This window comes from Hetaerina americana, unplaced genomic scaffold (assembly GCF_022747635.1).
Source record: "Hetaerina americana unplaced genomic scaffold, ioHetAmer1.1.p SCAF_72, whole genome shotgun sequence".
NCBI lineage: Eukaryota > Metazoa > Arthropoda > Insecta > Odonata > Calopterygidae > Hetaerina > Hetaerina americana.
Genome location: NW_027287339.1, coordinates 397,527 through 422,958, shown reverse-complemented (window position 1 = coordinate 422,958; position 25,432 = coordinate 397,527). Strand labels below are relative to the sequence as shown.

General features: G+C 34.5%; 1 protein-coding gene and 1 long non-coding RNA gene across 3 annotated transcripts in view; one reads left to right on the top strand and one right to left on the bottom strand.

The window, feature by feature from the left end:
• Positions 1-25,432, bottom strand: part of LOC139697317 (uncharacterized) — a 31,259-nt gene that overhangs the window by 5,410 nt on the left and 417 nt on the right. Inside the window, exons 1-3 of one of the 2 annotated variants that reach the window (XR_011702750.1) lie at positions 23,049-23,125; positions 15,584-15,656; positions 12,802-12,911 (exon numbers count right to left, since the gene is read on the bottom strand). This is a non-coding gene — a long non-coding RNA (uncharacterized lncRNA). Of the gene's footprint in view, positions 1-12,801; positions 12,912-15,583; positions 15,657-23,048; positions 23,126-25,432 lie in introns of those variants that run through there. The other variant, XR_011702749.1, reaches the window with a different exon arrangement.
• On the top strand, positions 1,150-21,330 carry Naglu (N-acetyl-alpha-glucosaminidase). Its single transcript, XM_071595983.1, has 17 exons — positions 1,150-1,844; positions 2,576-2,751; positions 4,592-4,810; positions 9,132-9,299; positions 9,548-9,613; positions 9,731-9,794; positions 10,289-10,434; positions 12,557-12,641; positions 12,748-12,897; positions 13,038-13,180; positions 15,356-15,428; positions 15,572-15,658; positions 15,960-16,153; positions 18,824-18,944; positions 19,682-19,775; positions 20,582-20,755; positions 20,850-21,330. The coding sequence occupies exons 1-17, from the start codon at positions 1,548-1,550 to the stop codon at positions 20,990-20,992; spliced, it is 2,400 nt and encodes a 799-aa protein (XP_071452084.1). The 5' UTR covers positions 1,150-1,547; the 3' UTR covers positions 20,993-21,330.

Genomic DNA, 25,432 nt, shown 5'->3' with positions numbered 1-25,432 from the left:
GTGCTATATCTTCAACCATAAATTATAGTTCGCGCGAACGTAGCTTTTGTACAAAATGCAATTTTGTAAAATTTATTGAACAATAATTGAACTCACAATTCATTCCGCAAAAATATCAAATGATTACGTTATTTAACTATATTTCGTCCAATAATACCGACTACTTTGATCAAGGATTGTCAAATAATAGTATGAAGTGATAACGTGGCAATTTGCCATGTGCTACGGCATTTCTTTATTAGGCGCATTTACGTCTTTGAAATTGCGGATCTGTGAAATCTAAAGTATGCCTCAAATTGCTGACAACAGTATATAAATATAGTTTTACGACCGTAATTATCCATAATCCAACGCGGGTAAGGGTAGGGTTTTGGATGGACACAGCCTAGATAACGGTGCAATGATGCATTTACTTCCCTCTTCTACCAAAACAACCTAACAACCAAACCTAAAATAAGCCCCTCTTCAATAACGCATACTTTTTCATTTCGTATAATATCCCAATCCTTTTCTTTCCCTTTCCTCGCTTGCCTAAAGTGCTCCCCTCGACCTCAGTCTTCAATATGAAACAACGGACAAATCTTCGTCGCACACCACGAAATGTTTCGATTGATCCCATAGCCTTCTCTTTAGGATTATTGAAACTGAGTGGCTAAAATTAAACCGCATTAACGAACTGAATTCTGATGTTTACATTGTGTTTTGTATGACAATTTTGACAAATGACTACCGTAAAGCAATGCATTTGGCGATGCTATTTCAGCGATGCCAATATGTTACAGCCTCGGCAGCCCGACACTCAAATAGCATACAGGAACGGCATCGGTGACTTTTACGGAATAACTTTTGATGCAATTTCACGTAGCCGATGCCATAATTGCATCCTTAAGCAAATAGCATCGGGGGCCATCGTTATGGAATAGACTCCCTCCCCCCTGTAGTAAGTGAGCGCTTTGATTATAAGGAAAATATGTTTCATGCGTCAAGAAATGTGATTTCTGAAACATTAATTTCCTAGTTTTCTTCCGACTGATATGCTGTCAGAGTTGATAGTTGCTAACTCATTTACATCTTGTTGAAGCTTATCAACGCAATTATAGATTTCTCATAATGAGACAAAGGAATATCGAAACAAATCCTATCCCGTCGATTTGTTTTTAAATTACTTCCTAAGGACATCATTGGAAGATTCAGGATCTATGCACCCTAGTCTTTCACATTGTCCTTTAGAGTTTTACCTTCATTGCTTGTTTATGCTTCAAACTTTATATTTTCGAAAATGTTAGACAATTACGGTATACTTCGATGAGGCACTGAAATTGAAATTAAGTTAATAACCCACATTTAGATATAGCGGCGAAGAAAAAACATAGTGGGAACCAGAATGTACGAAGATGTCATTATCTCCAAGGTCGCGTCGGCTTTACAATGAGATAAGAACAGCTGCGTGACGGGTTGAATAATCACTCCGACTCGTCTACTCGTTCCTCAAAAGTACCCCACAGGGCTTAACAACGTTACAGTGGCTGCCCATCCTCAATAACGCCATGGGTTCTCTGCCGATAATTTCTTCTCTGTTGTTACTCTACTTTTCTTTCACCTGTGAGGCGAACACTAGGTTCCACCAACCAGTGTCCGCCCAAGAGTTCTCCAATGCCGGAATAATTGAAAATTATGAAGCTGATCATCAGTCGTCATTGAGACGTATAAGACCGTCGGCTACCGCCAGACGACAGCAAGAGGCCGTGAATGGTTTAATCCATAGGCTAATTCCATCAAGAGCTGGTGCTTTCAAAGTGTTCATAACACCGCCCAGCAACCCACATGAAAAGGACGAATTTTTGGTACTTAATTTTACTATCTATATTTTTAATTTTTTTCAATCGAAAAAATTACCCTTGGGCTAGAGAAAATGAGAGTTTATAGGACGGCCGGAAAATGGTTCACGCATGGTTATATGATAACGAAAATTTGCAAATTATTTCGTACGGAAATATATGAGGAAAATTTCTCAATAAAGACAGGCTATTTTCAAGGGAGGAGGTAAGATAATATTACTCGGGGTTTTAACGAGATTTCTTGGCATTTTAATGGTTTCTTTTACTTTGATTAGAAAAGGCTACTGCGGGTGATGAACTTTGAACCTGAAGTTCATTAACTTTTATGAAAAGGTATTTTAAAATATGTAGGTAATTCACTTTGTCTCTAATTGAAATGGTTTTTATTTTTGCCTTTTAAATACATGAAAGTTCAAGTAATAACACCAAACCAATGTTCCTAAATAAGATTAACTTTAGGGTATATCATTAGTATTAAATTAGGAACTTCTGTGCCCTTTGCTATGAATGATAGGCAACATTTTTGATTTTCTGATTGGTTAAAATTATCGTCAAGTAGCGAAATTAATTAAATTTAAAAACTGAGGGACAGCAGATGTTCGTAAACTTCATGAAGCTTGGCAATAACTATATAGGTTGCCATATTATTGTAAAAGTTATTTAATATTTACTTTATGAATATTTAAACATTGGAATACTAATGTTACTTGTACATTAAAATGAGAAAATCCCAAAAGGTGGAGAGCAAAGATGGGTCAGTAAATATTACTGCATCAAGTGGCATTGCTGCATCTTATGGTCTTCAGTACTACCTGAAGAAATTCTGCAAATGCCATGTATCATGGGATGGAAATCAACTGAACCTTCCTGAAATTCTTCCAGCTGCTTCTATACGTCGGAAAGCAAGTGACAGGTAAGAAAGTGCCTAAAAATTTCTTTATTACTATTTATTCTTCACAAATGATTAAACAAAATTGTCCAAGGTGAAGGCTATCCAGGGATGATCCTTGGCTCAGACATATATGAAGTATCTCATGCCACCAAATTAGACCCTAAACCGTAATTTTCTTAATAATTTAATGCTGTGGATATAGAGGAGAGCAAAATATGACTTCACCCTCAGTGCTGAGTGTCTGGTGATGATCAGGATATCAAAATGTTCAATCATTACTCTGCCATTTTCCAAATTGTTTTGCTGATAAGTATATTCATTAATACAACCAATCAATAGAGCAAATATTCAGATGAAATGCTATTATTTGACAGTATTCTACCGATTAAAAGGTGGGTTTTGGACAGCCTCTATTTACTCCTGCATTGAGAATTTCCAATTTCATGCCTTACAATATTTTTATCTTCAAAACTTCTGCCTTCCTTCATGTTTTCTAGAAAGTTATTTCTCTTCCTTCCTCTATCCCACTTACCGAGCAATCTCCCTTCTACCACTGCCTTAAACAGCCCACTAACTTTTATGCATCTTCCACCCACTTTGCATTTTCCATATTTTCCCAGCAACTTTAGTTTACTAAGTGTACCTGTCAGCCTATTATCTTCCTTCCTCTACCCAGCTTAGCTAATATTCTACCTTCTGTCATAAGTATTTTCCTAATGACTGCCTCATCTCTTCATCTATCCTATTGAAAACTTTACCGCTCATCTTCCTCTCCAAACAACTTATTTTCTCCATTATTCTAAATACCCTCCCCTCAAAAGTCTTCAATCTATGCTCATCCTCTTGCCTTAAAGACGAGGTTTCACATCAATGGCCCATGTGAAGTATTTTTGATTATTTTCTCCACATCTTTACTTAGTATGCCTGTCATCAATTCAGTTCTTTTAAATACTTATTTTTCCAAATTCTCCTCCTAATGTCCCCAATACTATGCCCAATTTTCTCTTAAATAATGCCATAATAGATTAACTCCTACAGCTGCTCTAGTTTATTCCCTCTTAATTTAGTGTATGACTTGGCTTTCCTACTTCTTCAGAACCTCTCACATTGTTCCTGTAGAGCACTCGACACTTAATGTAATCCCTTGACTGTCTGAACTCACTATTGCTTGGTTATCTGCTAACCTGACTAAAATACCTTGCTGTCCACTTTTATTCCCAGCCATGAACTGCATTCCCAATGTAGCGAAAAAGCTTATGCACTCTTTTGACCTCCTCAAACTGTATTGGTAGAGGAAATGACGATTGCCTTTGGTAGAATCACCCATACAAGATAGTTCAATGGGTAGAAACCAAGCAAAAGGGTATCCACAGAGAGTCAGTCTGTTCCTCAGAAGGTGGCTGTCAAAATTTCTGATCCCTTGGGGGGTAGCCATTCAAGGGTGGGTGTCGCATTACAAACACTATTGAGGACCGCAATGGGAAACCACTGCATAAACTTCACATGATAAATATGGGCTGATTCAAAGTGAAAATAAAAATAGTATTAATTTGAATAAAATACTTTATAAATTATAAATGTAGTATAAATATTCACTTGTGATGATAAGTTGTGAATCTCACATTAATTCCCTCTAAAAAGGCAAGTATTAAAAATGTTTGAATTTGGGAAATTTCAGAGTGCAAAATATGAATTACTTGGATCTTCTGATGCATATTGAATATAAATTGAGGTGGAAATAAGGAATGGATTTGGGCATGAGAACTTTTTACCTACAGCTGGCTGCTCATAATGAATGTGTTGTTTTAAAATATTTATTCCTATTATTATATGAACTCATATAATTATGCACTTATTTCAGGTTTCGTTACTTTGGTAATGTGTGTGTGGCAAGTTACAGTTGGGTGTGGTGGGATTGGTCCCAGTGGGAGAAGCACATAGACTGGATGGCAATGAATGGAATTACACTTCCACTAGCTCCAACTGCTCAGGAGGTGATCTGGATAAGGATTTATCAAGAGCTGGGCATGACAGCAGAAGAAATCGAGGAACACCTTGCTGGCCCAGCTTTCTTAGCTTGGTCAGTAGAAGATGACCCTTCTTCTCTACTCTCCAAGTTGCTATTACTATTAATTTTGGCCTTTTAAAGGTTTTCTACAAAATTGCTTTACTTAAAAAATAAATGTAAATTTTACAATCGACTGGATTGAAATACCAACAATATTTTTCTAATACTCAAATTTCAATGTAGACATTGCATTTTGTCAGTTGGTTGAAGCTGTCTACTACTTATGAACAGTGTATTTACTCTATCAATAAGTCAGATCTTCATAGTCAGCTTTATTTTGTCAATTAGCCTTTTCTAAAACTATTTCAAAAATTATTAATGAGCAAAAATGGCTCTTCCCAAAATCTCGACCACTACAGTGATACTTTTGCTCAACTGTGGTTTGCAATGTAGCCCATAGTGCTGGCTTACTGTCTGCTGGCTGCTGTCAATTTTTTAGTGGTGGTACAAATTCTATGTAAAGAACACTTCAGCCACTTTGCCTGTTGCATAAGAACATCGAGAGGTTTTCAATGGCCAATGGTTGTGAAACAGGGAGAGAGGAGAGGGATGAGGATTATGCAGGGAAATGATAACTCGTAGGACTCAATTGCACGTTAGAGAATCTTTCAACAATGGCCACTTACAGGAGAGGCCAGATGTGTTTTTCAGAGTGGTATCAGATATGAAACCAGGGGAAGGAAGTATTCTGAAATCGTTCTCTGTCTGGCAAAGATAGCCTTGTGATTGAAATGACAGTGCAAATCCTTCCTTTTCTCTCTCTCTCTCTCTTTTCCTTCCTTAAATATATTTCTGCCCTTACCTTCTGTTCGACCATACCTGTATCCCAATCCCAGTGACCCGTCATTATCTAATATGATTCAGACACAGTGCCACCAACATCCACCTTATCCTGCAGGTGCCACCTGTCAAAGGATTCTCCATGGAGCCCCATGAATGACCATTTCCCAGTTTAATCCTCACCACTCCGTCATCATCCCTCTCCTCATATCTCCACACTTCAATATCATTGGCCATTAAAAACCAATCCACTTTATCTTCTCATTTGGCCAATATTTGAGTTCTTTTAAATATTTAGTACGTTGAATTTTACTTAAATTTGTAGTCTATTCATTGTTATTAAGTAGACAGACTAATTCTGATCTATTTTCTCCACATCCTTATTACCTCAACATTCACCCTCTTTGAACTAATATATCTTAATTATATATTTCCCCCATAAAATCATTCCAAGACAATTTGCTCATGTGAAATATTTTTTACTACAGATTAAAAGAGCTGTTAAGTAAAGAGTGAGGATTTATTTTTCATTTGGGTGATTTATTGTGTAAGAAGGTTTTTTAATGTTATTTTGTTAGCCTAATTTGTCATGTATATTTGGTACAAGTTTCATTGATTGTAGACTTCAGTATTGCATCAGGGGCAGGTGCTACATTTGAAAAAATGTTCAGTTCACCTAAAGCTAAGAACATTCACATTCAAGTCTCAATTAGCTCGAGAGCATCCATTTTTAATCCTTTAGAGAGGATATGCAATATTTCTGGGACAAAATTGCTATTGTGTTAAATATCTATGAGGAGTATTGCAAAGAGGGAATTTGAGTTTTGATTTTTAATGACAACTTGCATGTTCTTTGGCTCGTGTCTTGTTTGACTGATATGAGAGGTGTTGCAATTATCGCATTTTAGTTTACAGACGCCTTATTTAAAAAGTGTATACTGCGTGTCTTTGCCATTAGCTATGAGTGTGGAGAGATGAAGGGGTGAGTAAAAGACTGCTTTGAGTGAAATAGGAAGGTGATTGGAGATTTTGTAGGAGATATCTCCTAGGAATGGGATCGAATATTACATGAGACTGAGAGGAGGAAATTATATGTATCGCCCATAGATTTAACAGATTAAACTATTTGCTTTTTCTGAAATATTTTTCCAATTAGGTTTGAGTTGTACCGATTGCTGGTGGCCATATTCGTAATTGTCCTAACTTCATTATTGAAATTTGTTGGGGAAAGGGTGGTGTGTAGGAGCCAGTGGATCATTGAGTGGAGGGCTGCATATTTGTGAGAAAAATGGTGGGCAGAATCATTGGGAATTATATGATCCGTATACGTGGGTTACCTGGAAGTAGAGAACTCGTGTTTATTTTATTTTATGGTAATTGACAGAGCTAGGAAATCAATTGTGCCGTTGGTCTTTTTTTATAGAAAGGAAATATTTTGATGGATCATATTGAGATAATTGTGGAAGGAGTCTAACTGGCAGTTTGACCCTTTCCATAGGCAAAGAATGTCATCAATGTAGTGGAAGCAATAAGCCACTTTTTCTACGTGTTTAATGGCAATATTGAACAGATGTTCTTTGAACAAATTAAGGTAGATTTTGGCTAGGAGGGGGGAAAGTGGGGAACCCATAGCTATATCTGCTAGGATGTGAAGATTGTGGTTGAAACTGAAATTATTTTGATTAACTGCCATTTTAATGAGAGGGATTAAATATTTTGAAATATTTGGGATAGTGTTGGAGTCCTTGAGTAAATTTTGAGCATTAAGAAAGGCCGATCTGGACACACAAATGGATAGGTTATTTATATTAAAAGAAACTATTGTTGCTTTTCCCAGAACATTAATTCCTTTCAGCTTTTCAGAAAGCTCAATTGAGGGTTTAACTCCGTATTTGGGCTTAAAACGTGAATAGTCTCAGAGCATTAGTTTCAATTTCCGTGACAGAAGGTGTGAAAGGATAGACACAGCTGCATGTGAATGAAACTTATACTTGATGATGCCACAACTCGGTGAAACAAATTGTATCTAAAAATAAAGTCTGTGGAAAATCACTAGCTCATTTAATAGGAACATACAAAAATTCCGTTAAATGAAGCCTTAAACTTTTAAAGTGACAGCAAACCTAGAAGATGGTTTAAAATGTTTTGAGATGATAGACAATATCAAATAAAGGTGGTCCTGGAGCTGCAGCCAAGGTTTTCATGAAAGTAAACTTCTCACTGCTGTTGCTTCTGTGTGGGAATATGGTCAAATAGCATTAAGAGTACACACTATCATAAACATCATTGGGTGCCACCCCCACAATGGTTACAGGAAAATGAAATTGCACATGAGGTGTTTGCGCAGAGTGGGTTCTGAGACTTCATGCCATAACAACTGGAGATTTGAGTGCTTGTTCCCCGGTGTAGTTGATGATGCATGAGGATGGGGAGTTTTTTTTTCAAAGTTAATCACTGTAAATGAAATTTGGCCATGTCATCTTGATCCTGAAAGTAAACAGCTAAGCCTGTGGGGATATCTGTCTGTTGCATCACCAACACGAAAAAAGCTAAAGTGAGGAAGTTATGGGTGTATGGTAATATGATATTCAGGGGATGGTGTATTTGCATGTTGTAATAGCACATATAACTGTAAATGGATTGACTACAAATTCTCCCTGGCCATATTTCAAAGCAAAAGGCTAGATGCTGCACTTGTCATGAAAATCAATGTGAAGTGTGTTCCTCACCTCTTCAATAGTCAAGATTTAGCCTCGTGTGACTTTTTCCTGTTGCCCAATATCAAGAAACACCCTCGAGGAGGCATTTCACACAAGCAGAAGCAAGTGTAGGTAAACTGATCATGTTTCAATATGTAATTACTGCTGCTGACACAAAACTGGAGGCATATCATTGAAACTTGCACCACATATTTATGACACATTATGCTAATAATATAACAAAGTTAAATTTTTGTGCAATAAATTATATGAATAAAAATATGATTGAACAGTCCTTATAGAATTTTAGTTGAAAACCTCTTTCAGTTGCTATGGTAGTAAGGTCAAGCTTAATTCAGAGATCCGTTTCGTCTAAGATTGGAATACTTAAGATTTCTTTACAGTACTAAATGCCTAAATTATTATTTTACAGCTAGGAAAAATGATACCAAGAACATTTCCCTCAATAGATTTGTACTTCCAGCATTTTTTTGGATCTGTCTCAAGATAAAATTGAATTAGATTATTGTATAATTCCCTTTCAGCTTGAACTCTTAGGTATGAGTTTCATACTAATGCTTCACTTTAGAATTTTGAAAGATATGTTAATTTACGTAAAATATAAAATGATAATGACATTTTCTTTCATGAAGCCAGTCCAGATTCTTGAATCATAAAAATTTGTACCTATTATACTAAAAAATGTAGCCCCATTCTGATATTATATTATTGTTTGGTTCATTATCCTATGTATAACTTCATAATATATTTATCAGGAAATTTGTAACACATTGATATGCAACCATTCTGATATATAATTCTTGAGGAAGGAAAATATATCTGAACTATTTCAGGGAGCGTATGGGCAACATACGTGGATGGGGGGGATCAGTTTCCATTGATTCACCTTGGTACACAACCAGCTTTGAACTTCAGCATAAAATTCTGGACAGAATGCGCTCAATTGGAATGGTTCCTGTGCTTCCTGCTTTTGCAGGCCACGTCCCAAGAGCGTTTCAAAGGTATTATGAAAATTTTTGAGAATCCATGATACTTGTCTTGGTTAATATTTTCAAACAATTTATTTTAGTTGGTGACTCATAAAGTTTTTAATTTAATTTAATTCACACTCGTATGAAGAGTAACCTAAAAATTCTATTCAGATGGTTTATGATACATACCTATTATTTCACTGTTATAGTTTTTATTCATAAGTTAAGTAATTACCAGGTTCTTAAGCTAAAATTCTGGTTTCTCAACATTTTCTTAGGTTATATCCCGAAGCAAATTTCACAAAAATGAGCATTTGGAATAATTTTCCAGACAAGTACTGCTGGTAAGTATTTATGCCTAGAAAAAATTTGCAACTCCAGAAAAAGCAAATGCAAAATTGAAAGGATTACCATAGAATATAAATATTACCATAAGATGCCAACTTGTACTATTTTTCCAGTCCCTTCCTACTGGATCCAACGAGTGAATTATTTCAAGAAATAGGAAAAATGTTTCTAACTGAGGTAATTTCCTGGAACTTACTTTATAATACCTCCATTGGTATGTTGCCCAGGGCATCCCAAATATATACTATATTCTATTGTGAATGGGTCAAAGGAAGTTCAACTTTTATTTATTGTTTTCCTTTTTGACACCAAATAATGCAGAATTCAACATTTCTCAATACCATGATTTCACATCATGGAAACTAAGAAACACAAAACCACTACTAATTTCAAAAACTTAAGCCTATTATAGTGACAAAATGTGTACAAAAGTAAGGATTTAAGAACCTATGAGATAAGTAAACTAAGAATATTAGATTTAACATGCACTTTTCTGCAACAGTAGCAGTGTGAAAACATTAACTGGTTAGTTCCATTGCCAGGATATATTTTTAATACTTAATCCCTAGTTTGCAGCTCGAAACTGCCTTATTTGCCTCAGGTTTAACTTTTGATTATCTTCCATTGTAGATACCAATAAATTTCTCATATCAAGGTTTTTCTAATGATAGATCATCAAAGAATTTGGAACTGACCACATGTACAGTGCTGATCCATTCAATGAAATGACGCCAAGCTCAAATGATCCAGACTACATATCTGCAGTCAGTCGGTCTATATTCACATCAATGTCAGAAGTTGATCGAGATGCAATATGGTAAGAAATCAAATGAAAATTTTGAATTTGATCTAATTGGAGTCTAAACTTCACAACATTAATTGAAATGCAAACAAAAATACATACATACAAACATATAACATGTGGCTACTTCATGCTTAGGAGAAATAATTTGGAAGAGGAACCTATTACAATAGAGTAACCTATGCTATACCACAATAATAATCAGTAACAAATAGTTTCAATTGACAAGTTTTTAGTCTCTCAGAGTTTCATTACATCATGTGTGAACACATTTAAACAAAAAGGACGGAGGTATTTATATATAACCTTATCTGGAGAACGAAGAACTTCAATAGAAAATTTAAAAGATGCATTAAAATCCATAATGAGCTACAGCAGTGGGTTTTAGAAGATATAGGTATTAAATTAATATGCCACTCCCAAGCCATAATACCTTTGTTCATACTACAAATGTAGACACACTGCAGGTCTTCAAACTTTGATGCTGTAGAAAAAAGAATGATTTTTGAGAACATTAGATGGATAGGATCAAACTGTGATGAAGAGCAAAGGAGGGGACAAATTGGTATACATAGTGATACCCCAGAGGTTAGAGGGGGAGAGGAACTCCCAAGAGAATGAAGAGACAGAGAAAGAACCAGAAGAGCTGATACTGATAGGGTAGAATAATGTGCCACTCGTTAAAACATTGAAATGTCAAAATCATCACAAGTAAGAAGAGAAACAAGGAAAAGTGATGGAGAAACAGGAGAACTAGAGGTGGAGCCTATTGATGTTTCCACAGAACAAGAAGCAATGCAAGACTTACAAGGGAGATCTGAAACGTTCTCAGCCTCACCCATATGTGGCATCACTACTCCAATAACTTTTTGCTCCCATATTGGTACAACTGTGAATAGATGCCATGTGAAATAGCCAGCCATTCCGTTTTGCGATTTGCTGTAGGCAGTCATTTATATCAGCTGAGGAGCGTGTGTGGTTGGAAATGGAAAAAATTGATCATTGACAAAATTCTTCATAAAAGGTTTAATGCCAACCAAAATTCACTCAAGGATTGTTAATGTGTATGGGAACTCTTTTTTTTTACTACTACTGAGAAAAATTAGGTGACCAAGTTAAAATATGGCCGTGATAGCCTCAAAGATGATCCACATGACGGACGTTGAAAAAGTGCAATCACACACCAGAAATTATCAAAAAAGTGCATGATATGATTTTAAAAGATTAGTATATGAAAGTATATGAAATTGCTAATACTGTAAGGATATCAAAAGAATGCTATGGTTGCATTTTGCAAGATGTATTGCACATGACAAAGCTTTGCACAAGATGGGTGCCATGCAAATTACTGTGGTTCAAAAACACATTCGGATGACTCTTTCCAAACAGTACTTTGTGCCATTTTTGAAAAACAAAGAGTAATTGTCTGCATTGATATGTGATGATAGATGAAATATTGATTCACCATTTCACACCAGAATCAAAATGAAAATCCATGCAGTCTTCAAAGAGGCCGGTTCTTCAGCTCTGAAGAAGGCAGAGACAGAAAAACAAGAGTGATTTTCACGTCTAAACTGCTTTGATACTTTCAGGAGAGTTTTGTTGGAAGGGAAGGAAAGTGAAGGAGAATGGCATAACAAAGCAACACACTCCCGTTGTGAAACACACACACACATACTCAAACATAAATGCACGTAAGGACAATATGAGAAGATTGAATGAATATGCAGGTAGCTGGCACCAGTCCTATATTGAGACTCAGTAGGCAGTTTGAAACACATTACGACTAGGGTAAAAATAAAAAAAAAAGCCACCGTACACCTAAATATCTCACCAAAATACTTATCTTAATTACCTTAATATACTGTCAAGGTGATTGCTATTTATACAAGATTTTTGAGGAGAAATGTAGTATTTGTTACAGCCAAATAAATTTTTTTAAACTTCACAGATTGCCATATAAGATACCATCAAATATTTTATTGGAAATATGCTGAATGAGTAAATATTTCCTCCATTCTCGACACAACTCTCATATAATATACCTAATGCTGCTCCATGTATTTATGAAAAGTCTCGCTCATCTTTAAAACTAAGAAATATCCAAAGCTCTCATTTACATATTACACTTCTCAAGGGTTCTCCAGAACTGGATGTTTGTAAGTGATGCACCCTTTTGGACAAAACATGTGGCAAAGGCTTTCTTAACCGCAGTACCAATTGTAAGTAGTTACCTCATTAATGCATCGAATTAAAAAAACCATCTCAATTAACTGATTTGTTTAATATTGATCATGCAAGATAATAAAATATAGAAATATCTTTCAGGGCCGTATATTAGTACTGGATTTGCAATCAGAGCAGAAAGAGCAGTATACTAACCTTGAAAGCTATTTTGGCCAGCCTTACATTTGGAATATGCTGCACAACTTTGGTGGAACCCTGGGTTTGTATGGGTCTGTTGACAGAGTGAACCAGGTGATCATTCTTGCCTATTAAAAAATGAGTACAATCAAATAATGCTTACTGTAGTTGGTACATTTTAATGAATATCACATAAATATGAATGACTTTGAGAAATAATATTAATGTACTAATTCTTTCTAATGATTTATTAGCTTGTTTATGAGAGCCGTACAAAAGAAAACAGTACAATGATAGGGATTGGACTAACTCCTGAAGGAATTGGACAGAACTATGTTATGTATGACTTCATGTTGGAAACAGGTTGGAATTCAGAACCAGTTGATCTCACACAATGGTAAGTTTGATAAAGCAATTTTATTGTGACATGTGTCAATTATTATTCATGAAATCCAACAGCAGTGGCATTGAGGCATCTGGATGGCCTTTTGAACCTCTGCTTAAAGATCAAAAGTAAAATTATACTTTTTCTTTATGTGCTATATTTTCATAGCAATCGATAAATGATTGGTGAACTAATCCTAACCAAGTCTATGTCCTCATTTTGAAGTAGTAAGTCAATTGAGCATGTTTGGCTATAGCTCTAGTATGAATACATCGCTTACAGGATGGTCAAATCAGTCAATTTAAATCTGGGTATAATAAGGATGTTTGGATATTTGTGCAATCCCATCTTGTGGGCATCCATTTTTGGTGGGAAGGTGTAAACTTGCTTAAATATACATACATGCATGTTTAGGCAACATCTGGAATTAGACCAATATAATACCAACCAGCAAAATCTTTGGGGTCAGTTCATGGCACTTAGTTTAGGATTGGAGTTGTGTCCTTAGTATTCAATGTTTCTGTTTTTATCACTTTCACTGTTATTCTTAATTTGTTTGTCGCCAAAGTTTCATCACTCAATAAATAAAATGCATCTTTGTTTTTTTATCAAGTTAAGATAAACAGAGTGGAGTGTAGTATTCCAGCAAGAAAAGCACTGGACTACTGATCAGAGGGCCTGTGTTCAATTCCAGGTGATACCTCTGTTCACTTTCAGGTTCACGAAAGTTAGGTAATTTTTTTGGGTACCAGATATTACTGGGAAACTAGGCAGCTAAGGGAGAGAAATAAACTCCAGTACCCTGATGTGGCATTACAGTCGGCATCTTCAAATCAGGCCTTTAGATGCTGACTGCAACGCCGGTGAAACTGTTGTCCCAGAAATATGGACCAATGCAGAGTAAACCCCAGAAGACTTAAATCTTCAATATATCTGCACACCTTGGATATATTCACTAGGAGTTCACCTGAAGAATTCAATTAGACTGATATGGTGTCTCAACCCCTCGAAGGTGTCCACCAGCCTTGACTGCTTTTTTCAGGAACAGTCTGTGGTCATCATAGATATGTCCCACTTTAGTTGATTATGCACAGAATGAGTTGGGATGGTATGAGGACTGGGATGTTTCAAAATATTCCATTTTGAAACATATCACTTCCATTTTGAAACTCACTGGAACCATTGAGAAGACCTCATGTGCCATTTCTCTTCAAATAGTGGTTTTTATTTCCATAAATACAAATGAATATAGATTCTGAGGACTATATAATATAAAATTATAAAATCTAATTTACATAATTTCAAATAATAAATCATTGCCGAGAACATAATAAATGGTAGCCAGGACCACTCGCACACTTGTATTGAGTCAATTTTAGGATAAAAAGAAAACTGGATAATCACCACTCCACTTTAAAATTTTACATATTATTTATTTCAATACATTTTGATATCTCATTTATTTAATTTATTTCTATTTGGATATAGATGACAAATTTTTCATCGGAAATATTCAAACTTATTATTTTACTTCTTGTTACTAGAGCATGTTTGCAAAACAATTTACAAATGTGACAGAGGCAAAAGAAGCTTAAAAGGTCAGGAGACTGTAAAAAGAGTATTTATCAATAATTTAAAATCAAGCATATTTTACTTTGCCTATCTCAAACGGGAAAAGATTGACTCTAATGTATGCATGCATTAATTTTACTGTTTATAATGCTTGTCTCCTTAATCCTCATCCCCCATCAACATATAGGACATATATATATATAATTGGAAAATGGCACTTGACAATACTTGGTTATGTCCAATTCATTCATTAGCATTCAGAAAAAACATTCTGGTAAAAACTTGAACATCATATGTATGTACATTAAATAATTTGGAGACAATATTTATCAATGTACATTTCAATGTATCATTTATTATCAGTGTCTATATATTCTAATAAATGATAGTCTTCTAGTCCAATTGTATCAAACAAGTAAAGTCTTTCAAAGTGATGTCACAAATACTCAAATCTGTCATTCCCTATTCTCAAATTTACAATTATCAACATTTGAACAAATTTATTCCTATCAAATGGTAGATGTCATATAAAGTAGTGGGAGGAAGCAAGCAACTAACATCTTTATTAATTCTTGAAAAGTAAATAATGATGCCCAATTCTTTTTATGTTTAAAGGTTTACAGACTACGCTATTCGTCGATATGGAATAAATGATGAGAGGGCAATAACAGCATGGCAACTTTTGAAGGTACCTTTTGATTAAACCACATGAAGTGAATTATTTTGAACAATCAGATTTGATTGAAAACGGAAGATTTTGTAAAAGTTTTAAATATTTAATGAAGAAGGTGCGAATCACATTTAATTTATTTTATTAATCAAAAATTATAGGTGAGTACTTACAACTACACTGGTGTCACCTCTTTACATGGAAGATATTTTTATATCATGAGGCCGAACTTGAAAAGCAGACCCACTGTAAGTAGAAAAATTCTAAATTTTATTTGGATTACTACAAAACTATATTTTTATAATTATATAATATCTGTGTGTATATACATACATTATAATTTACTGTAGCAGTGATATTATAGAAGTTAAATTAATGACTAATTATTGATTATGCATAAAACTTCAAGCATTATTCAACTGTAATGCTGAATTTTGTGAAAGGAAGTAAGAGTTATTTTGTGACTCTTCAATGATATAAAATTATTTGGACTATTTTAAGATGATAATTAGCCTACAATAGAATAACAATAATGTTTCTATGATTTAGATATGGTACAACGCTAATCAATTAATACAAGCATGGAACAATTTAGTGGATCTGGCCCAAAACATCTCCAAGGAAAATGAACTTTTTAAGCATGACTTAATTGATGTGACAAGAGAAGCTGCTGGTTTGTTCGCACTTTATCATTACACCATGATGGTAAAATCTTTTAAGGCAAATAACTCCATTGATTTTCTGTAAGTTTACAACACCAATGCTTAATTTTATCCGATAATACTTTTGTCAAATGTATACTGACTGTGAGACCACTAGTTTGCCACTCTAGTAGATTAACATTTTTACATATGAAATGAGGATCAGCATTAACAGAGGTTATTTAAAGACAAAGCAAGTAAATGGTAAACATATGAATTGAAAGACTTTATGTGCACTTGTACATTTGTTCAAGCATCTGCAGTTCATTTCTGTATCAGCAAATGTTTCTGAGAATGAATATCATTTCTGTCTTAGAGCTTTGAGTTTTGATTTTACATATTTCTTCTCTGTGTACTTACCATTAGTGGCACATTTGAACCAAGAAAGGAAAAGATGAATATTTCGCGGGTCAAGCCATTGATAAGACTAGGAAATTCGAACCAGAGACTTCTAAAAATGCAACTTCTCATGATTGTAGTCCCCATAGTTAATGTTACACAATAAAATACGTAATATAAAAATTGATAAGTGCTGACATAAACTTCCTATAAGCAAATTCCCCTAAAACTGGAATTTGAGTGATTCTTTCACTGAATATTTATTAAGTGGGGTCCTGTTTGACCAAATATTATGCCTAGAGACTCCACATTACAACAGCATAGTTACACAATAAATGATTCCATTTTAGAAAGTTAAGTGATTTGAATACTTGTATCTACTGAAACTGACTCTGAGACAGCCATATAAATGTCTGCAGTCATTGCAATCCTAGGTGATGTAGCTGATATCATGCATCGTGTAGGTAGTCTTTTAAGGTGGATATTTTGTGGTGAAATTCCCACAAATATACAGTGGAGCACCCATTATCTGATTTCCAGTTTTCTGTAAGGCAGACTATCATTTGAATCTAGCAACAGGCACTCCCTCTTTTCTTATCCACTCCTGTTCCTTCATCTTTTACCTTTATATAAGTAGCTAATTATATTTAATTCACAGAAAAAACTTTCCTTTCCACACCCAAAATTTATTCCCATAACTTATTATAATTGTATTCTGATGAATATTGTAAAGCATTGATTTGTATTTGTATGGCCCGAGCAAGTGACTGTATACTCTTCTTTAACGGGTGATTGAGCAGTTTTATTTTGATTTCCTTTAGAAAGATCCAAAAAATGGAAGTCTGTGCCTAATTTAGGTGCAAAAATTATTTAGAAAACATGGACTGAGTGTCACTTATGTTATCATTATTTATTTCATGAAGATTTAGATAGAAAGTACCTGCTCTAAATCTCTAAGAGTAGTGGAGGATGTTAGCTTCATTGGTTTGCCTTGTTGGAGGTGAGAGGCTTGCATTTGTAAGGATTAATGGCTTTGACTCCTGGAACCATCATTTTAAATCATGCACTGCCACCTTCTCCTCAATCACTGTTGACAACTAGTGCTCTACAGCAATAAAATATACTCATTGACAACTTCTTAACCAACGTTTTATAATGAAGCCTGCTCCCTTCTATAACAAAACCCATGATAGGAGTATCCAGCACATTTGACAGCAAAATTATGTCACTTATATGCAGTTGTAGAGCAAAATGGACTGCAGTTTCACAGCTCTATAATCTATTTGCTATTTCATTATGGAAATCACTGTTGAAATATAGTTGTAGTAGTAGTTTTTATGGGAGGTGACTGAAAACTAAGGTCATTTGCACCATTGGGGATGGATGGGAAAGGAATGGTGGAAAGAAACCCATTAGCCTACTCTTGTCAAAAGGCACCAAGGGGTCTGCAGTTTAAAGTCTCATCTGACAGGCAACGTACTCACTCAAAGTGCTCTTCACAGCACCTCACCTCGAGCAGGGATTGATCACCGCTGAAAAATATTTGTCTGAAGGATTTTAACCCAGGCCCTCAGCCTGTGCGTAAGCCACCGCACCATCCCAATCCCCATGAAATGTAGGTAACTAGCTGTATTACATGAATTCTCAATGAATTCACTACAATGAAACAATGTATAATTCAACTTTATTAGACATTAGGCCTATAATAATGTAATAGTCATTGGAAAGATAGATGATTATGATTATAAGTTGAACTTACAGCAAAAATTTATCATGCAAATGAGAATTTAAAGTAGTCGCAGTCCATGATAGTGAAACCTAAATCAGGGAGAGATAAAAAGCCACCAATCCATTTCCCATTTAATGATTTGTGTTCTTTTCATATTCTCAAACCCTAAAATTATGAAATATTACCTAGAATTCTCATTCATAATTCCATAGCTTTACATGATGTTCCCATGTGCTGCTGTCACACACCTTTGTGAGACTAATACGGAAGACCAATATTTTATGTGTTGTGCATGGAAACGGACATTTAGAGAATCAAATAGGAACTCAAGAGAAAATAAGGGATATTAACATGCATCAACTCTTTTCCATAAGGCTTGAGATTAGATTTATTCCCAAACTCTAAAACATACTTGTTGTAATGATGTTGAAATAACTAAATAAATTACCTTAAAATGAAAAATTGAAAAATGTTCTTGTGAATCTGTACTTGTCACAAAATTGTGATAACCAGATAACGGTTACTCAGATGCCATGAATTATTTTGTATTACCAATATGATTCATTCCTGAGGGTTAAAATAATTTAAATAATTTTTAGTTTGTTAAAAACTATAATTTATAAATGTATGCATCCTATTTTCAGGGATAATGCCACACAGCTAATTAATTTACTAGGAGATATGGAGCTAATTCTTGCATCTGGTGAAAATTTTTTGTTAGGAAAATGGCTAGAAGATGCCAAATCAGCTGCAGCATCTGTGCAGGTAATTTAATTTTTATTACACTTTAAAATAAAGTGCTATTAACTAAGATTAGCATGATGCTTTAAAATCTACCAAAAGATCCAGTTCACTGAAAATGAGGACAGCCAGTGAAGGAAGACCAAAAATTTATTTATAATCTGCATATAATATACAACTAATAAGATTTTTTTCAAATTTATCAGCTCATAAGATTACTCCTCTTTTATAAAATAGGGTGTAAGTGGATGGTGAATAGGTGCCTCCTGAATCAACTTGGGTTAAGATTTAGTTGAATTAAATTTTATTGTGAAGTGTAGCATTTAATTATTCTGAAACATAGGGAATCTTCTAGAAAAGTATAGATCAGAAGTTTTTGAGAAAGGATTTGGAGGAGGATGGGGAAAATAAGCTCTTAAGGAAAAAAAAATGATGAATAGCATAGGTTATAATAGATATCCATCTTACCCCCACCATGCTAACACTACCCATCACGACTCTCTGATATTGTTCATAGATACTGCAAATAAAAATTTTAATTTTTCCAAGTATTTAAAGAAATATTTGTTGGCACAGGACCATTTTTTTAGAGAAAAGAATTGTTTATAAGCAAGATGTTTGATATGATGTAATTCTTTTTAATGATTGATAAATGAAGTTTCATCTGCATATAGTATATCAAAATCTGAAGAGTAATTTTATGGATAAGTTCATTTATAAGGACATAAGTTAAACACATTATGTTTCCCTGCAATTTTCAGGAAATCCATTTATTTGAACAAAATGCACGAAACCAGTTAACTCTCTGGGGCCCAAATGGAGAAATACTGGATTATGCGGGAAAGCAGTGGTCTGGTAATATTTTCTGTCGTCCATATTATATGCTATTTGTGTATATTTCATCCCCTTGAGGTCTAAAACAAATTCAAAGTTGGCACTTTATAATGTATCATAAATCTTGTAAAAGAACATGACCATGTAAAAGAGGGTGTATGCCTTTTGATTATTGGCAGAAATATCTCCTAATTGTACATTTAATATTTCCTGTGGTGTTTGAAAATACACAACATATTTCACTCCTTCAAATATGCCAATATTGAGTCACACAGTCTAGAGCAGCCCTTGGCAACCATATACATATAATTATAGTTTCCAGTGTAAGATTTAGCTTGCACATAAGTTTTTCACTACATATATCAATAGCACAATATTTTGGTATTATACTCGATTCTATTGTGGGAACTTCATGTTGACTCTCTGATGAAAAAGCTGTGTTTCACATGTTATCTTGCCAGTAAGTTACACAACTTTCATATTTATCTTGGATGCTCTTTTAGCACAATACTATAGATTATTACTCTTACATGTGAGCATTACAAAATGAGGTACATTTGAACATCCATGAAAAATTTTAAATTCAAAATCAAGTAATTAGGTTTATTGGTCGTAGATCATATTGTGCTCCCTTCAATCATATCTTTAATTTAAAAGATTCTACCATTGAGAAGCCAGACAGAATTCGTATGCTACCGCCTCTGCACCAGACATTCATTTTAATACTTTTAACTAGAGAACCTCCTTATAGTCTTTAATTTTGCTTTTTCCCTTCTCTTTTGTGTTTATTCGGTTATAAAACTTCAGTTTTTCCCACAAACATATAGGTATTGTTTCACATTACTTCTTGCCAAGGTGGAAACTATTTATCCAGAATTTAAATGAAAGTTTGGCAGCGGGCAATTTGACCTTCGATCAGAAAAAATTCAATGAACAAGTCTTTGACACTGTGGAAAGAAAGTTTACATTGGATAATAATGAGTTTCCAGTGATTCCTCAAGGTAGGGCTGAAAATTTGAAATAGTGATGAAATTCGTCATCAATGAGTTCCTTTGCTGATTTCAATATTAATTAATTATATTTCTCTTCAAATAGGTGATGCACTTGCAATCGCAATTGAAATTCACAGAAAGTGGAGGCCTGCATATAAAAAAAGGTTTTTCCAATACATGAAGAAATTAAGGCGCCAGTTTTCTCACAAGCAGTTGGTAACATTAAGCAAGCTACAAGAATTATGAGAAAAATGATTCGTTAATGAACTAAAATTAGAAGTCAACTGATGGAGTATTGACATGTTAACTTTGTTATGGACATACTGCATAAATGTCCATTTAAATGAGTCATATAAGGGCCATTTTGTTTGAACATTTTTATATTGAAAAACCTATTTTAAAATTGCATTGTCAATGCATGAAGATCCATTAAACTGGAAGACCAGACCACTTATGAGATCTGTAGGGTGGTCTAATTATAAATATATTGTGAAAAGTATGATTAACTGCAGTATGAATTCAGATGCAAAATTTCTAAGTTACCTTTGACTAAAAGAAATTACATTCTGTTATTTAATGTCTTTAGATTAAACGTACTTAGATGTATGAATCACTGTGGAAAAGAAATAAATAATTACTTTCACATGGCAGACGTTTTATTTCATGCTTATGTGATGCTTAGTTTACTGTTTTTATTTTTTGCCAGATATACATATGTCACAGACAAGAAATACTAATCCAAGAATTTGATAAATTATGGCCTCCTGTAACATACTGAAACTTAATATTTAAGTAAAAAAATTAGATTTAATTTTGAAAATATAAATAATTTTAATGAGGGCTATTTATGAATTCCCTTAAAGGTTGTGGCAGTTAACCTACCTGTTACTGTAAATTTTAGAATACAAATTTATTAAAAATATGTGGAAATAGCTACCTATATCTAAAAATAATGTTAATATATTTATTGAAAGGTTTTTGAACTTGTGCATTGAAATATTTTACTTCCCTTTATGGCATTAGTTATTGAGTTCTGGTACCACAAACATTTAAAATAGCATATGTTGCATTTATCATAAGAAAACATGACCGCCTCCCACAAAATATCCATAATTCACATGAAGGACAGTATTTTTTACCCATTTAGTAATAAATGTATAGCACTGAGATAGCATTATGGATGGTACATTCAGCCATAGATGAAGATTGGAGGATCCTGGCCTCAAATCCAGACCTTGCACTGACAATTAAACACTGTTGAGTAATATTTTTTTGTATCTTGACTTTCTGGGAAATAACAGGTGGCACAGGATAAGCCATTGACTCTACTACTTTGGATGTTAAATTTCAAATGGCTTAAGGCTTAATAGTTACTAGGTGATCTCTACATTCACTAATTGCAAATGTTCAAATTGAAGAGACTGGTGGTTAGACATCATTAAAAAATAGTCCATTTGGTATGCTTCCAATGTTTCAAGGTAAAACCTAAAATTTTAGAAATGTATTTGGTCAAAAATGCTTCTTTCATATTTGATTGATTTCAAAGGCATTTCTACCTACTTCCTTTTAAAACTTGAATTTCCTAACCAGTCATACCAATGCTTTGTTCCAGTAGTGATAGTTCTACTAGTATGCAGTACAACTTTGAGATAGATGGATATGGGTCTATATTTGGGCAATATTGAGACCAAATGGTCCCTTCTTCCATGTAACCCATTGTCGTATACATATTATATTTGCCATAAAATTTATAATTGCATGCATACACATATATACAAATAGACAGACATACATTATGCATAGATTTACCCATTAAAAATCATATATGTACATCCATATGTACATATATATACATATATAAATTAAGTATACACCTACGTACTCAAAGTAAATGACAGTGAAGAAAGAGAACAATAAAATAGGGAAAGTCTGAGCAAAGAATGAGGTTTATGGGAAAAGCTAGGGAGAGCATGGCATTGCTCACCTAGTAAAAACCCACGCAGGAAAACAACCAGGGAGAGAAGGGGGTTGTGAAAACCTGAGAAAACCTTATGAATTACAGGAAAGAATCATATACATTGTAACAATTATTTTTTACATAGTATGCATATTATTAAGTCACTGAAATTGAAATGAAGACATTAAATATTAACAACACATGAAGAGCAATGAGAAACATAAAATTAACTAAAATAATTATATAAAATCCTACTGCTTGATGTGACAAAAGAAAAATTAGAAACGGTGATCTGTATAACAGCTGAGTTAAATGAGGGAAGGTATACTGGTTTAAGTTTTGTACCAGAGGAAAATGACTTGTGAAGTGCTCTCTTAAATGTTGTTGTGGAAGGAGAGTTTTGTATACCAACAGGAAGAAAGTTCCACAGACAGCATGCTGTAACATGAAAAGATTTGTTATAGATTTCCATGTGATGTTGTGGGACAAGAAGTTTATTGTTACCCCTAGTATTCCTGCTGTGGATTGAGCTTATGGGGAGAACATTTTTATATAAATATTTAGGTGTGTGGTTTGAAAATATCCTGTAGAGAATTGAAAGAATATGCAAATGCCTGCGACCTTCTAGCTTTAACCAGGATATTCTTGTAAATGAGTCAGAAGTATGAATGTATTTTCTGAGATCACACATGAACCACATACAGGAATTATGGGTCCTCTGGAGTTTGGTTTTCAGTTTGCCTGAAAGGTCTTGGTATACCACATCACAGTAATCAAAATGGTATGAGAAGAGAGGATACAAGAAGCATATTTGAGGAGGGGGGAGCAATGTGCTTTAACCTTTTCAGTTAATGCAGGGATGAGTTACTTTTTCTGCAGATAGAAATTGCATCTTCAGTCTAAGGTAATGGTTGCACCTAATTATTTACTTTATTAATATGATTTATTTACAGGGAAAAAAGTAAGGGTCCAAGAATGGATCCTTGTGGAACACTCCTGCGTATTTGAAGCCAGGTAGAGGATGGATTAGGTGTGGTAACTCTTTGAAATTGGTTACTTAAGTAGACGCAAATCCATTGTGAAGATGAGCAAGAAAAATTCAGGATTTTAAGTTTTTCTAAGAGAATATCTTTGTCAATAGAGTCGAAGGCCTTCAGAAAGTCTAGGATAGTCATTATTGTCACCTCTTGCAATCCATGGATAGTCGGATGTCATCTGTTATTTTAAGGAGAGCGGTAGCTGTGCTATGATAGGACTGAAAGCCTGATTGTAGAGGATCAAGTAAGTCATTTTCATTGAGAAATTTTGAGATCTGTTCATGAATGAGCCTCTCAAATGCTTTTGATAAAGGAGACAAAATGCTGATTGGCCAGTATTTGGCAATGTTAGTGGGTGTGGATTTTTTTGGGATGGGACAGATGAGGGCACGTTTCCAGAGGGATGGATATGTTCCAGTTAGGATAGACCAATTAAAGACATGAGTCATAACAGGAAGCTCATGGGAAGTAAATTGTTTATCAGAATAACTGAAATTCCATCAGCTCCATCTGAGGAGGACTTTTTTAAGCGCCTGCAGGACTTGCATTTGTGTAACAGGAGAAATTTAGAATGAGCTTGCAGCAGAAACTGGAGTTGGTCCAGAATTATACAAATTGTATAAGAAATCATTTTGTGCATCATTTCCGTCGGTGGGGTTGTGAATAAACGGCTACGATTATCTGGAGAAATGTCAGCAGCTGGGATGTGTGAATTTTTAGTTTTGCTGACATCAAGGTGCTTCAAGCTTTTCAAAATTTGAGACAAGGGGCTCTTTAGATATTTGGAAGGCATATCTGATTTCAGAATTTCTGATGACTTGGTTAGTTTTGTTGTGCAGTCTTTTGTAGACATTGAATAATTTTTTGTTTTTATGTATTTTAATGAGGCTATAGGCTGCATCACGGCATCAAGGCTTGTATTTCAACTGCTATCCATGGGGAGCATGGTTTTGGCAGTCATATTTTTCTTAATGGTGCATGTTCCTAAGTCATTTAAGAAGGTATTAAATAGTTCTACTTCCTCATCTATGCCGTTGATGCATTCTATAGATTGCCATAGAATTGTAGCCTAATCGGATACTAGGTCATTGTCATCTATGGACTTGAAATCGCAAGTAATAATGAATTCCTGCTTAAATTTAGGATATCTTAGTAATTTAAAAATAATACATTATGCATGGTTATTCCTGGGGCAGAAAGTTGCCCATATGCTGTGATTTTTTCAGGGTTGGCTGTCATTATTGCATCAAGACATGTTGTTGATGAAGATGTATAATGGGTAGATTATGGGGAGGTATGCTAAGGCCAAGGTATGACTTAGAGTCAGTAATTACTTTATAGTCATAAGTCGAGGAAAGGAAGATGCCATTGAAGTCACTGGTAATAATAACATGATTATAGTTCAGAATGTGGAAAGATGAGGCTTCTTCCAAGTAGGACAAGTAGCCCACCTTGGGTGAATGATGTCTAAAAGAATTTTTTGTAGGTTGAATGTTATCTCTAAGAATGCAAACTCAGGTCTTTTGCACTAAATGGAGCAACTTTTTGATATTATTTTGAATGCGAGATCTTTTCTCAAATAGACACCTATGCCTCCACCACCCTTATCGATATGATCATTTCCATAGAAGTTGTATCCAGGAATATTGACAGCTGCGGTAGACTTATGAGGCTTAAGCCAAGTGTCAGCGA